The sequence below is a fragment of the Paramacrobiotus metropolitanus genome, unplaced genomic scaffold (genome assembly GCF_019649055.1).
Source record: "Paramacrobiotus metropolitanus isolate TYO unplaced genomic scaffold, Prichtersi_v1.0 Parri_scaffold0000009, whole genome shotgun sequence".
NCBI lineage: Eukaryota > Metazoa > Tardigrada > Eutardigrada > Parachela > Macrobiotidae > Paramacrobiotus > Paramacrobiotus metropolitanus.
Window position 1 is genome coordinate 1,410,633 of NW_026570229.1, and position 14,965 is coordinate 1,425,597.

The following is a 14,965-nucleotide window of genomic DNA, read 5'->3' on the forward strand; positions in this document are numbered from 1 at the left end:
TGAGGTATGTTGATACAGTTTATAACAAACTTTTTGACGAGGGTTACATGTTCTCTCACACCACTCGTATTTTACGTAAACTTTAATTCATTCCATGGCTTTATTTATGCATTTAACCTGGTGTATCAAATTTGCTCCAGTACTAATTTGCTCCTGGTGTATGAAATTTAACGGCACTGAAACTGCTAAGATCATCTGTAGAGATCTGCACAATGGTCAATAGAATGCATCCAACATTGTGAATTCCAGTTTGGATTTCAGAATACATCCGATGCCCATTTCTAGCGGGCACAGTTCCGCAACGTGTGTGATTTTGTGAATGTTATTACATATTAAAGAGCTGTAGCCAAGCTGTACAGATTAGTTCGGAAGTATCGACATACTTATGTATACCTAATTCCACCAAGCTCCAGCAGCTGTTTATCCTGTTGGAATTGACACTTCCGTAGGCCGATGTACACCCGTACATTTTACACTTTGGCACACGAAATTTTTATTGAAAAAATATAATTCTGCTTATGACAGTTAAATTTCAGCCATTTCCTCTCATCACATATATTCTCTGAAATCCCTTTTGCCTCCCGACAATTTGCTGGCCGACTTGCTATTTTGCGATATTGTTGTTACACTCACTTTCTTTCTCTACTGTCTGAAGCCTAGAGGGGACAACCGCTCCGTTGCAAGGACAATAAACTTCACTTCACTTATAACAAAATATTAACTCAATCTGCTGACCGGCAAGTCGCTTTTCGACTGTCTGAACTTTTTGCAGAACTATCTATGTATATGTTTTTCCCGACAGTTTGCTTATCGGTCCGGTTTCTAATACTCTCCGTGTTTTTAGGATTTTCTTTGGTTTTTTGTTTGTTCTCCTGTGCTTCACGTACACCGCTTCACGTACACCGCTGCACGTACAACAGCCCATGAAGGTGTTCAGACTTCAGCCAATAATAATTATTAGTTTCGGTAATATGAACGTGGTATAGCTATTATACCGTGTTAGTATAACTTTTATAGCGTGTTAAGAAAAATTACGGGATAAGGAAGTGATGCCGTTAAAAGGAATTGTTATTACGCTTCCGTAACAGACAGCCGGACATTTTGATTTATCTATTTCTTGCTGTGCAGCAGCGCAGCATAACGTTTGTGGGCCCAGGAGCGGTTTCTGAACGCTAACGGTTTTTCTAACAGACTGTCTTGATCTATTGCGCAACTATCAAAGTTCGATGCCAATTTTCTCGGTTAATAAAATCACCAACAAGAATTAATTTTTGCACCGATAAAAACAGTTAGCAACTAAAAACTGGGGAAAAACCAGCTCCAACACAAGTAATTATAAAAATTTATTATGAGTCATCCACAAGATTTATTATGCCTGTCACTGGTCGATATTCAACCAAGTAACATTGGGCTGTGTGGCTTTTGCGGTTATCCGACATGTCAACATAAGAACAACAATTCATCAATCTAGGCACCGCAATATGATTCTCAACATCTGCTTAGTTCGGAGAAGCACCACCATTCACTGGCACCGGTGTTTTCACAGAAAAACGTATAAAACGCGAGCCCACCAAGCAGATGAACAACGTTTTTTTCTGTCGAACCATCGCTTAAACATGAAGCTATTCCTCGCACCGAGCATGACCGCGTTGACCTTTTTGGTCGCGTCGCTCGTCCACCCGATCTCAGGCGAGGCGCAGTCTGGTGCGGAGGAAATTAAGTATAAACCCGTGGTGACGGCGTTCGAAGTGGACGTATACAAGCATACTCGGGATGCCACGAAAAACAACGGGAACATCGTCGTCAACGCACTGCAGCTGATCGGGGCGCTACTACTGTCCTGCAATGCGGCCGCCGGTGCCACGGAGAAGGAGATCAAAACCCTCTTCAAACTGGACGACAGCACCTCCTGCCTGGATCTGTTCGGGGTCCTCTTCAAGATGTACACCACGGCGCCACACCGGGAACTGGAATTCGACGCGTCGGACCAGGAGTTTAATGACGTCTACTTCACGGCGAATCGCGCGTATGTCGATAAGAAGATTTCCTTGCACGAGAAGTTCGTGCAGAACCTGGTAAGAAATTTCAACATGACTCCGTTAGCCACGGACTTTGCCGCGGACCCGGAAGCCGCTCGGCAGGCCATCAACACCTGGGTGAGCCAAATCACGGAGGGAAATATCAAGGAATTCCTGGTGCAGGGCAGTCTCACAGCGTCCAACCGGTTGGTCGTGTTGAATGGGGATTTCTTGCGGTTTCAATGGGCCAACGTATTCGACCCGGCGAAAACGGAGAAGAGTGGATTCACCAATGCGGATGGGACGAAATCGCAAGTACCGTTTATGAGCCTGGGCGCGAAAGTCGGCTATAAGAAATTCGATGCCGAAAAAAATATCCCGGCGTTCCAGGCGGTGCGGTTGTCCAGCAAATGGGGAACGTATTCGTTGTCGCTTCTCATGCCGAAAGACGCCAAGGATTTTGCCGCACTGGAGCACGCGTTGACGCCCGAGCTCATTGACAAAGCCGTGGGTGCGAGCATGAACCGGGAGACGATCGACATAAAGATTCCCAAATTCACCCTGAATTCGGCGACCGATTTCAGGAGTGTTTTGGAGAACATGGGAGTGAAGCAGCTGTTCAGTAAAACCGCGGATCTATCCCGCATGACCAATGCGACCATCGGGGTTGACGCATGGAACCATCACGCCATGATCGGTAATAATAATGAATTTTGCGGTTAAATATTTTGTATGCCGTCATTATAAATGTGTTATCACTAATACGTGTATTTTATTATTCTTAATAGTCGCTGTAAATTTGCACTCATTTTTACATCAGTTTACCCTAATATACTTCGACATTTGGCAGAAGCGAATGAATATGGATTGAAAGCACTGTCCACGAGTGCCCTGGTTATCCGGAAAACCGTCATGAAGATTGAACTTCAAACTTTTGATCACCCATTCCTCTTCATTATCCAAATTCAACCGACCGGATACATTACGCACATGGGAAGAGTCACTAAACTGTAACTGTGCTTGTCATTACGTATAGGTACTCGTAGTAGATTATTGTGGTTCGTGGCGTGGCGTGTTCTTGATTCTTGGGAGTGGCCTGACAGTCTGATACAAAAAATTATTCTGGTTTTCTTACAAGAGCAAAAATTTAATTTTTTACGAGTACAACAACAAGAGCAGGCTACATGGTCAAAGATACCATATACATATATTTTCGTACACGCTTCAATTATTTCACCGCCGAAAGTTAGCATTTCAGCCCCTCCGCAGATTCATTCCGAAGGCATGCGGCGCCGTGCACTATGCGACCAAGCAGAAATGTCCGGCTGCAATAAAGTTTATTTAAATATACTAATTTAAACTATATAATTGATTAAGTACTAATTAATAAATTAATTTAAGCGCTTTAAATTGTGAAAAAGTAGTAATTTTAGACCTTTTATTACCTTCATTCGGCAACAGCCATCAAAGCAACGTAGAACAATAACATCAGTTACACTCCTTAAAAACAATTAAATTTAAAGGTTAAGGTAACGACCAAAATCATTAGTGCTGTCCCGCTTAATTGGCCACATATTCAATGTACCGAGAACATCGGCCGCATTTAGATTACAGAGCAATCCAAACAGCAATACAAATCCCGCTAAGTACGGCAAAATTTTCATCCTCTGACTGTTCCATGAGCAACACGAGTCCACTGAGTTCCGGTCACATAAACTGTGTTTTGCTCCTTCTGTCCCGGAAGCGCTGGGTAACACGTTGCTTGTTTCAGATGCTTCACGCGGCCTTTGGACAGCTTTAGATGGCCTGAAAAACCTAATAGACACATTCGCACCATACGAGTATTCCTCTAGCAAGAACTTCGTACCTGTGTGATGTTTGCGTACTCCTTCGCCATTGCCCCAATTTTACCGCCACCAGCCAGTTCCGCAAACACTAGCAACGTGCTGATCAAAGCGGCACCGGCCTGTTGTACGAGACAAACAAAGACCTTACAGCACGGGATGCGTATTTGCCTACACAAACTAAGAGCTCTCGTAAAACGATTCCGCCAAGAAATACAATTTTTGCAATACCGTACAAAGTGCGCTCTGCCGTTGAATTTAAGAGCAGGGTGTTATCCTGCTAACCAACACTGATTGTTGTCAGAGTACGAGTACCTGAACAGCGCCTTCTCGCGTAATCACTACGCCACCTGCAGTAAAGCCGCAAGGTTCGGTCTGCTTCCCACGGAGATACATGGCTGCCCACTCATCGCTATTCCAGTGCTTTTCTCCCATGCGTAAACACATTTCAGCTACGCTGGCGAGTTTTTGACTCTAAAACGGTCAGTTAGAAACACATAGTACCATTAACATCACTGTTTTCATTAATGAAACCGTACTATTAACAGTTCATTCCTCGAGATACCTGTTCAGTGGAGTACGCGCAGACAGCAATGATGGCACAGAAAGAAGACACGTGTGTTACTAACGAGACGACGTTTCCCACCGGCGGCTGCTGGTCGGCGGTATACCGGCTGCAGTCCAGCGTCAGAGCAATGGCACCGGTTAGAGATGCATAGCACATTATGCCGACCATTGGGGAAAAACATCCACCTAGATCTTTGACTATCCTCCGCAGCTGAATCATTTGGGAATATTCTTTTAACGACACCGTTCCACTTGTGAGCAGGGAACCATTTAAGCGCTGTGCAGCCTCACGGAGAGTTTCACTGCTGATGAACATTACGGATAGCACAAAACCCAGTACGATTTCGCGGCTGATGTACGGCAAACATGAGCCCAGTGAATAAACCCGGAACATCACTTCTAAATATGACACCGGGAAACTGGAAAAGTACCGCTGACGAAAATCCGTTATTTGCTGCGCAATGGACAAATCAAATTGCAGCGTGTATATATAATAGCCTGATTTGGCAAATACACTCAAAATGTGTAGAAACATGATGAGAACATAAGCGTACAGTTTCGTCGGAGTGATTAATCCGGACGTCATTTGATCGAGATTCTTCAGCAGCTGCAGAAACGATCGACTGGATGTGCAAACAAGGATCATGCACAGCAAATCACAGATAATGTTCGATGCGGTAATTAATCGATTCACAACGGAAGTAAACCAATTCGAAAACTGTGTCTTTGAGTAGAATTTAATAGATTCGTATAGATAGAGCAGATTCGTCCCGAAAATAAATGCAGTATAAATATACATAAAAATAAATAAAATCGCAGTTAATCGCGAATGCTGTTGCAGCGGCGAGAAGATGTAGCCGCCGAGACTGAGAAGCGTGATCCAGACAACGGTGGCCATCCACAGTGGACCCGTCTTTATTTTCTCGCTCACAGTCGGCGGCTTTGTGGTGAAATCGTGGTGGTCAGTAGTCCATCTGGTCCAATCATGGTGGTCCATCTTGTTGGTTTTGGCGGACATTGAACTACCTAACCGCGTTCTTTCGTGTATGCTACTAACAGTCCATTACAAGCCGCGTTGCGGTTAGAAAGCCGAGAAAGAGTTATACTGCACGCACAGAGCGGAATTTGTTGACCGCAGAACTTGATGACCGGTTTCTGTCACCAATGATTTCCCCAAGCCGACGTCAGAGTGATCGGTGCAATAACCAAGCTACAGGGTAGAGTGAATCGTGGGAGCAGTTCTATAGTGCTGAATAGTATGTGCAGCCACAAAACAGCACATTCGGAAATGTCATATAAGCAGTTACAACAAAGTATATGCGATAAAAAGGAAGACAACAGTCTCAGCATACTTCTATCGTTAAAAGCATCGGCAGCGTTACAATATCGGTGGATGGTTGGCATTTTCTTTGCAGTCACCTGTACGTTTTCTCACAACTCTGCAGCTTGTGTGGTCTACAACCGAGCTTTAAATTTGCAAGCTACTGACTACGTGTCCTCGATCAAAGTGTTTCCGGTGTACTTAGCGTAGATCGATGATTGTAAGGGCGCTTTCAACTGTCAAGAGTGCTCCGCTCCAGGGTAAACTTGCCGGGCATGCAGAATGTGTTGTTTCAAGAAGGATACGAAATCTCATCTCTGCTGACATTGTTTGCTGTTCTTGTAAGCGGATACAGTTTGAAATAGGCTTTTGTATAACCGGCCGATGCTGCGGTGGTTACAACTGACAGAACGGATCGCTGTCGGTTAGTGTCCGTCCTTCAGCACCATAACGGCATAACCGATAGCCATCCGTTCTGGCGGTTGTGAATGCGTTTGACACCGCGTCTCGATTGGCGTCAAGCCGCCACCAAACGGATTCGCAATCGCCAGAGCAGTCCTGTTTTGGTCTGGCTGTTTGTACCGCAATAACCCCGGACCAGGAAGAAGCTACAAATACGGCACGATTTTCAGCTTACGATAGGTGCTGGTATCGTATTGGTATCGTATTGTATCGTATCGTATGTATAAAGTATTCCAAACAGAATACCGAAAAACTTCCTCCCGAACATTCCCTGTTATTTGTGTATAGCAGGGAATATTCTGGCGGAAGCTCTCCAGATCCAAAAACGATATATAGGTTGCACTGTAATGCAAAAGAGCCGCGTATTACCACATTCCGTCGGACCATCCGATGGAATTTGATAATAGGCCGCTGTTTAACATCCTCATCGCAATATTGTAGCTGCCATCAGAAATGGAATTGTCGCTGACCAAGCTGCTTATCGCTGGGAATGCGGGTGATACGGTATCTCCAAACACAACTGCTTAAGCCACATTGAGGCACATGACAGTACCGGAGAATAGCAACATCACCACGAGAACTGGCAACATCGGCCAAGCAGTCGTTAAAAATGATCCATTGTAGCATTAATATGGATTCAGTGCCGCTGCACCGCATTCACCGTTGCCATAATGGGAAAAACTTACTACGTAGCACAGAATCAAATACTCGCACTGCGCAGTGCGCACATACACATAAATGAATGCTAGAGGCAGGTATGCCGTTTTGAAGGGGAAGCGTACAAGTCACACGGCTAACTTTATGAAGTTTGTGCACCAATTGTTTACCGATGTTGTGCTAGCGTGATGGCAGTGAAGCGGCACATCGTAAAATGCATTTTGAAAGCATAATGCAGATCTGACAGTTTACGCCAGTTTGTCTGGCTGTTACGGCCAGCGCTCGGCTCGCGGACGCTCCTGCCAATGTAGACTGCAAGTGAACGGTTTTTTTACGAGTTATTGTATTCTGATCAGAATGGCGATGCAAAACGGACCGCATTATGCGCCATAACGGCAGTCTGCAGATGGTTGTAGGGGTAATTAATACACTGCCAATACTGGCAATGCATACGATATCCGTATCCTCTAAATTTTGATAAAGGCTACGCCCAATGCAACACTGCCAATGAAACTACCTTTTTAGTATTCTCACTACCTACAATCCAGGACTAAGTGAACGGTTACATACTCGCATAATGAACCGTTTAGTCTTAGATTGTGAACAAAATATTTAATTTTTCTGACCAGTTAGGGGAAAGCCTCTGACCGGTCCCTGGTCAGTTAGGCCTGAACCCTGAGTATTTCCCCAGTCCGATTTTAATGTGCGTTAAAAACAAAATAAACAAAATTCAATTCACAAATAAGTTAATGATGTTTACGAATATCATATCATAACTAACGTTTAACGAATATTTTCCGGTTGCATTTACTGTACGTGGTGTACAGTTTACTGATACCGTATTTCTTGTCAACATATAATATTTGTCAAAGCGTTTACGTTTATTTCACCTCCCGAAGAACGCGGTTAATCTCTAGAATTTACAGATAACGGGTGTTTCCCATGAATCAGCAATCCACCGAGTACAAAAGCGGACAAAGTACACACAGGGTGTGCGTCAAAGCCCTGCCATCGTGCTGGTTCAATCTCGCTTACATACTGTTATTATGTAATACTGCAAATATCAGACCGTACGTTCAAAGGAAAAGAGCCTTCAGATAAATTCTGTGTGTTTATTAAACACATGTGCAGCAGCGGAAAACCTGACAACGGAGCCTAGAGCAACTGTCTCGTCATATTGCTTTTTCTGACCGTGTGGATTTAATATTGGAACAGAAATTGATAAATCTGCGCGAATGCCGAAGCGGAGCGATCGCCTGGATAGAGGGTCCATTTTTACGTCCTGTGTGCAAAACATCGCCGTTCCGCAAATTAAGCGTGGTTTTATTTGGAAGGTCACTGCTATCTGGATGACCTTGTTGCAGTTCTGTGGGTATTTTCGCCCTGAGATTGCCAACCATCCGCGATGTTCCAGCTTCCTGCGCTGTATCGTGTACGTTTACATAGCCTTTATTCTCTGGGTGGAGGCCTGTGTAACATACGAGGGCTGGATGTATTTCGACGCCGTAATGCTGACATCCAGTTGGTTCACGGCCATCTTAATCCAGCTCATTAACTTGTCAGATCGGATGGCCAATCTGCTATGCATAGTTCTCATGTGGTGCTGCAGTGAACGCCTTCGGGAATTGCTTGGCAAGTTAGACCGGATGTACGGCTCGGAGCTCACGCACTACGATATTTGCATCAGTATCGGTATAGTCATCTACGTGGCGGTTGCGGTGTTCAGAAATGCTTATTGGTTATACACTGAACAATTTACCTGGAACCTAAGCGACCACATCAACACATGGAGCACCGTCTTTCTTCACCGTGCCCAGGTCACCAACACTGCTGTGGAATGGTTTATTCGGATCAACTGGGCCGTTCTGGACTGTACCTTCTTTTGGTCGCGATCTTTCCCTGGGCTTTATTATTTTCATCATTTTCATTAGCGGGAGAATCGTTCACAGGACAGCGCTGCATCTGCGTGAACAGCTCTTCCAGTCGGAGTCTGTGACGCTGGATGATTTTGTAAACCAGTCACAGCTGACCAGCATTGTGGGCGAACTGGACAACTGTCTGAGGTGGATAACTGGTATCTGCTACTATGTGGCTTTAGTGGGCGCAATCAACAAGACGTTCGAAGCTAGCTGGCGTCCGCCGGGTCATCTGCCTGAGCCGGGACTGATCATCACTTTACTCACTTACATGGCGCATTTGGGCGTCTTGACTTGTGTGTGCGTGTACTCCTCTGAACAGGTTCGGTTAAGTTTTGTAATTTTGACTGCATTACGGATGCTGTTCTGTAAATAATTGTTATAAAATTTAATACCAGGGAAAAAAGCTGTCCGAGGTCGCAGATAAATGCTTCCAGCTGGGAGAAACCAAATGGAAACGAGAGGAATGGACCACGATGTACGTTCGTCGTAGACGAGAGGAAACGAATTGTTTCACTGTAGCCGGTGTAAGCGTTACTCGCGAAAGCGCTTTCCAGGTGGGGTATGCTCACATTCTTCTATAAACATGAATCCAGGACACCAGCCATCCTAGTTTCTGAGATATTACGAAAAAAGGAAGCTCTAAAAAAATCCTATTCATTTCAGGCAACTGCGGCAAGTGCATTGTTGGTCTTTGCGGAATTGGCTAGCGGGAAAACCAGCGCGGATTCTGGAACGGGTTCACCTGTGAACGTTACCCATGCTCGGTAAATTTTACAAGCTTGGTATATTACTCGCTAAGTGTATTTGAAGAGGGGAATGTTAAAGTTTGTGTCTGCTAAAAGCGTAACACTTTGCATATTTGCGCAACATCTAAAGTCTAAACTGCTCCACAAAATCATCTTTCGAAATCAAAGAAGTGGACACCCAACGACTGGACTGCGGTGTATCTGAATGGCGGCCACCGCGGTCTACCATTCCTTATTCCGGCTGAGATTGTCATTACGTTATAAAGCGCGTTTAGGAAAGACACCAATTATGTGCAGTTGTGCATAGATTAGTTAAATGAAACCATGCAATTATGCGGCTGTAAACGAAATGGATTATGCAATATTCAAATTTCCAGAAACCACTAATTAAAAGCTAATTATCTGGTGCATGATATTCACGCTCATCTTGTACTGAGATACGTGCATCAATTATAATATTTTAAAACGCAGTGGAACGGATGCCATTATAGTAGGCTGACGTCAGTTCTGACTCGATCCACGAGCAAATCGAAGGAAACTTTCTTTCTAATTAATCGAGGTGACCGCGCGTTTTTCTGATAGATCATGAACCGTTTCCAACTTCTAGACCTGCTTCATAGTGTTAAGAAAAAATGCAATTGCTGTGCCGTATCACGTACAGTCTGTACGTGAGAATTTCTTGTAATTGCAGTGGACTACAGGTACGAATTCATCTCATTTCTCAATCCCCTTTCCCAGTTAACATTTTCTACCAATTCGATGTTAATGCAAACCGAGGCCGGAGGCCGAGGTTTGTAGCAATAAGGACGATACGCCGTCGTCAAAGAATAGTTGCATAATAATTTCATCACAGGAAGATGAGGTATGAGCTGTCGTTTAATCTTCTTACAATTATTATGCAATTTTATACAATTATAATACCATTACATACAATTACAATGGACGTCAAAATTGATTTGACATCGGACCGTTAGCCGCTGTCGGCTTCAGCGCTTGCGATGGAGCTTCGCATATCCATCACCATAGCCGCTTACTGAGCAGCAAGCGCGACAGCTGTTCTGTCTCTGCTCTTTAATTCAGTTGCGTAACATGGATAAATCCGCAAAACCGATTCAATGGCAAAAACAATTATCACAGTTATGGTTTCTGACAGGGTAAGAATTAGGATTAACACGTCAGCAAGCAGAAGGGAGGCAGTCAAGCAGCCAACGTCTTTGTCCAGACAGATATCCGATGAACCCGGTTTAATTTGCTGCAGGTAATATATAAAGAGTTACTTACCTAACAGACACCAGCATATTATCAGTTGTTCAAAATGCTTAATTTGCTGGCCAACAACATTTCCAACATCACAACTGCTCATGCGGCCGCCAGTATCGGGTGGGTCGATCATTTCGCCGCCGTTCTGGTTCCACTGGAAACCGTCTATCTCGTTGCCGTCGTTAGCGTGTACCTGTCCAGTGAGCGGCTGCGAAAGGCCTTTAATGTCTACCTCATCAGTATTCTGCTGTGTCATATAGCGAAGTTCACGCTGAGGAGCGCCACGGTCATCCACATGCAGATCACCGGGCATCCCGTGGAAACCAGCGTGGCCTGGTGTGCCACACGGATTCTGTGGTTGTGGATCGGTGATGCGCTGGCCGCTTCCGTACACATTCTCTTAGCACTTAGCCGCATCTGGGCGGTAACCTTTCCCATCTCCTACCGCCAGCGCCACACGCAGCGAGCAGCCATTGTGGCATGTATCGCCATGCTGGTGGTGGTGTGCGCAACGCGTCTGCCGCATTTCATTCTGACCATTATCCAGCGTGTAGGCGAAAATGGCAAGGTGTGCTTCATGCCGGTGCATGTGTACCCCGTGTATCTCGCTGCCATTCGATATATCTCCATTGCCAGCTTGTTTATTGTGTTTGGAGCGTTGCCCTATGTGATCGTGATGCGGCAGGTTAAAAAGAGACGCGTTAAACCGGGTTCTCTTGGTAAGGCACCTAAACTTACTTAGCTTTGTCTAATGCCACACTGACAATTCGCTGACCGCCATCCTGCTAACTGCCAATTTGCTGGCGACTTTGCTGAACGACGACCCGACGGTTTGTTGAAGCGACAAATCGCTGACCGAGATCTCGCTGAATAACGTTTTGTGAACACCAACAACTTGCTGACGACATTTTTCTGATCTGAGAAACCCAGCAAACTTAAGAAATCTAAGAAAACTAAGAGACCTAAGATACCTAACCCCAAGAAACCAACGAAAAAGCAACAAGAAGTTAAGAAAACTCACAAATCAACGTATCCAACAAAAAAGCAAGTTGTCGGTCAACAAAAGCGTTTCGGTAAAACGTCGGTCAACAATTTAGCAGAAAAGCAAATTGCCGACCAGCGAACTGTAGGTCGGCTAATTAACATGCTACCATGTCGAATGCACAGTCGCTGTTGCAAACCTACGTAGTAACAGGGGGTTTTCTTTGTAGATGTCCCTGGCAGTCGCAAACCGCGTCCACTCAGCGCCGGCAAGAACGCTGTTTTCTGTATCTCTTCTATGATCAGCCTGGTCATCTGGGGATTCGCCTTGGGTGTCAGGAATTTCTTTCCGCATTCGCGAATGCTAATGGAGATCAGCCAGTTATTTGGCAGTCTCGACTGCATTCTGAATGCTACCGTCTTCGTCATTTGCGCTCCATTAACCAGAAAGGTTTTCTTGGCCAAAATAAAAGAAATTTGTCTAAGTAAAAGCTGCGCGGGATAGACACAGAAGAGTGCAGCGTCACTGTAATTTTGCCCGTTGATAACGCTAACTGGTAAACGGAGATCCAGAAAGAAAGCGGCATTAAGCAATGTTGTGTTGTATACTGCGGAATGCGGATATTACAGTTACCAGCTCTCATGGTTAGACTACTTTGTTTTTTATGATTTTTCCGCTTTGTTTAAATTATGCGGTAATTCGGAAGCGCGACTTTGCACACATGCCGCAAGTGCGGATAATCATGTTCTACATGATCACCATGTAGAAACGCTGGAACCGTACACGTTCACGGATTTACCACGTCTACGTAGTCTGGTGTTGGAGGACGGAATCGCGGGTCGGTTATCTCAAATCGAGGAGAATATGAACGCCTATGAACGAGAGGCGTTGTTTACACTGTAACTGCTCATTAGTTTGATTCCGCAACGTCCTCAAGCGCAAATTGCATTTAATAGCTAGCAAAGGCAGCGGCGAGGGGCGGTTACTGGTATCTACCTGGCAGCAGGCTGCCAGCAGCTGTTAACAGGAATGGCGACAAGCCCTCGATACCCAGTGTTGACTGTTCCTCGAGGTATACTGAAGTACAAACAGATTGACTTACGGGAATGCGCGTGTGGGTCCACTGTTTTCGTACAACACGCGGTGCCACAAACCCTGCTAGCGTAATTCTGCATACGATGGCGCCCAAAATAATTATGAACTTGGCGGTTGGCACTGTTAGTTAGTAATGATTACAATATCATATTCAGAGTCGTTTTAATTAATTAATACTGTGGTTATGTTACTTATGTAGCATGTTTCATCACGCGCCGCGGTATCCAACCAAGGTTGATTAAAATCAACATCTTTAATTTTGTCAGTTATCTCGAGATGATCGGGTATCTAACCAAGCAGATGGTCGCACACAGCACAGTTGTTAGTACGGAAACTATGTGCTTCCTTTCACTTCTCGGTTTTAACCAAACAGACAGCTTTGACCACCAGTTGGTACCCATATAAAAATATTTCATTTTCGGATGTTCTGTGTGGTACAACCGTACAAGTATCTCACTTATATCTCAACACTGCATACCCGCTCGTCATCTGGTCATTTGTAATTGGCGGTTCAACAATTTGATAACCCTAAGTCACACAACAAAAAACGTAATACGCAGCGAGAATGGTCATGGCGTTCGGTTAGCAGAACCGCTCGGCAGATTTGATAACTGAACGCCAGCCGCGCCATATGACGCGTTATATGCTGCCGAGATATCTGTCGCACAAAAACCGCTTCTCAACTACACACCTCTCTTTGTTCATGCATTTTCTAATCCACCAGTTACAGTATTTCATGGTTTCAGTATAGTGTGAGAAGATTCCTGCAGATATGTACAGTACTATCTTTACATACACTACAAAAACTTTTGTTATGTTACTGGATAATACGTTTTATTGCTGGCTGTCTGACAGTAATACGATCGGGCGGCTATTACTCATCTACCACAAATATTTACGCCGCATTTGTTACCCTCGGGGTATATTTAATTATGTGTAGTATGCCTACATCTTTTTGAGTCGACTTTGCTTTTTGAACTACACCACGCATAAAAGCCGCAGTTTCTGATGGATACGTATGAGCTTTCCAGTTTAGGTGTTGTATCGGCGTTCTACAGTGAGGGCATTAGACGCTGACCACGCTACCAAACGTAACTTTCTGTAAATGCAAAAAAAATGATCTTGAAACTATCGGTATCAACAACTGTTATGAGCTTTCATCTTGGTTTGTACATTTATTTGGTGCACGTCTGGTGTCAAGAACACATGGAAGATGTTTTTCGGGATGATTTTGAGACCATCAACTGGGAAAGGTGGACAGAGGAAGAAGCTTACTCCTACTACCCTGTATATTATGATAACAGGACCCTGTTCGCCCGTTAAGGTTTACTGACAATGAAGCCGTTAGGCGAACAGTATGGTAACCATTTTGCGTTAGCAACGAGGAACTTCACTTTCAAGTACGGCGAGATGATCATACGGCTAAAGTACCCCAGCTGCCAGTCCAAAAACGACCCACGGAGATACACGTTGTCCTTTGTGTCCTTGTCCCCCGTCAGCGAGGAGGAGTCGCTCTCGACCATCCCCAGACCTCAACTATGGGTTCATTTCTCGACATACCCATCGACCTGCTATCGGTTGCGGGGTTACTTAGACTACATTTCAGCATCCGGTCAGCGTATCGGCGGGAGCAAGCTGTTTGACAGGTGACCTTTGATTTATAGGGGTGTTATGCAAAATCGCAAAGTCTTCTTCGACGGTTTTCGCATTCCGAACCTTTAACGATATAGATTCGCGCACCGGACACTAAAAGACAGGGAAATCTGGCAAGAACGCTTTAATGATGACAAGAACGTTTTAAAATTAATTAGGTGATAATTATTGTTTATAAATAACCTTGTACATAAGCTTGTACACCAGATTAATAATAAATTAATAAGTTATCAAGAATAAATAGAGATTAATAAGTTACGAATTAAAAAATTATCAATTGCATCGTCGAAGAATGCAAATTGCAGCGATGCGGACTTGGCACTGGACTACCACGTTCATCGTCTTAGCTGGACGCCGGAAGCCCTGGAGTGGTACATGGATGGCAATCGCCTATTCAACTTCACCGTTCCCGAACACACTACCTTGCCGGAAATGCGCGTA

At 44.6% G+C, this 14,965-nt stretch overlaps 2 protein-coding genes across 2 annotated transcripts; both read left to right on the forward strand.

Annotated features, from left to right (window-relative positions):
- Window positions 1–1,616: 1,616 nt before the first annotated feature.
- Window positions 1,617–5,450, forward strand: LOC129582929 (serpin I2-like). Its single transcript, XM_055474560.1, has 4 exons — window positions 1,617–2,715; window positions 2,869–3,017; window positions 4,411–4,566; window positions 5,271–5,450. Exons 1-4 carry the CDS (start codon window positions 1,617–1,619, stop codon window positions 5,448–5,450), a joined length of 1,584 nt encoding a protein of 527 aa, XP_055330535.1.
- A 3,536-nt stretch (window positions 5,451–8,986) lies between these two features.
- On the forward strand, window positions 8,987–9,579 carry LOC129583145 (uncharacterized). The gene is made up of 3 exons (XM_055474863.1): window positions 8,987–9,107; window positions 9,184–9,342; window positions 9,452–9,579. Exons 1-3 carry the CDS (start codon window positions 9,057–9,059, stop codon window positions 9,554–9,556), a joined length of 315 nt encoding a protein of 104 aa, XP_055330838.1. The 5' UTR covers window positions 8,987–9,056; the 3' UTR covers window positions 9,557–9,579.
- Window positions 9,580–14,965: the final 5,386 nt, after the last annotated feature.

What these genes read in the sequence shown, in the direction of transcription:
- LOC129582929 (XM_055474560.1), top strand. Translation starts at nt 1,617, where the DNA reads ATGAAGCTATTCCTCGCACCGAGCATGACCGCGTTGACCTTTTTGGTC. An exon ending in GAACCATCACGCCATGATCG is followed by an intron (nt 2,716 to 2,868) that starts GTAATAATAATG and finishes GACATTTGGCAG; the next exon opens with AAGCGAATGAATATGGATTG. An exon ending in ACATTACGCACATGGGAAGA is followed by an intron (nt 3,018 to 4,410) that starts GTCACTAAACTG and finishes TACTATTAACAG; the next exon opens with TTCATTCCTCGAGATACCTG.
- LOC129583145 (XM_055474863.1), top strand. Translation starts at nt 9,057, where the DNA reads ATGGCGCATTTGGGCGTCTTGACTTGTGTGTGCGTGTACTCCTCTGAA. An exon ending in GCGTGTACTCCTCTGAACAG is followed by an intron (nt 9,108 to 9,183) that starts GTTCGGTTAAGT and finishes ATTTAATACCAG; the next exon opens with GGAAAAAAGCTGTCCGAGGT. An exon ending in CTCGCGAAAGCGCTTTCCAG is followed by an intron (nt 9,343 to 9,451) that starts GTGGGGTATGCT and finishes TATTCATTTCAG; the next exon opens with GCAACTGCGGCAAGTGCATT.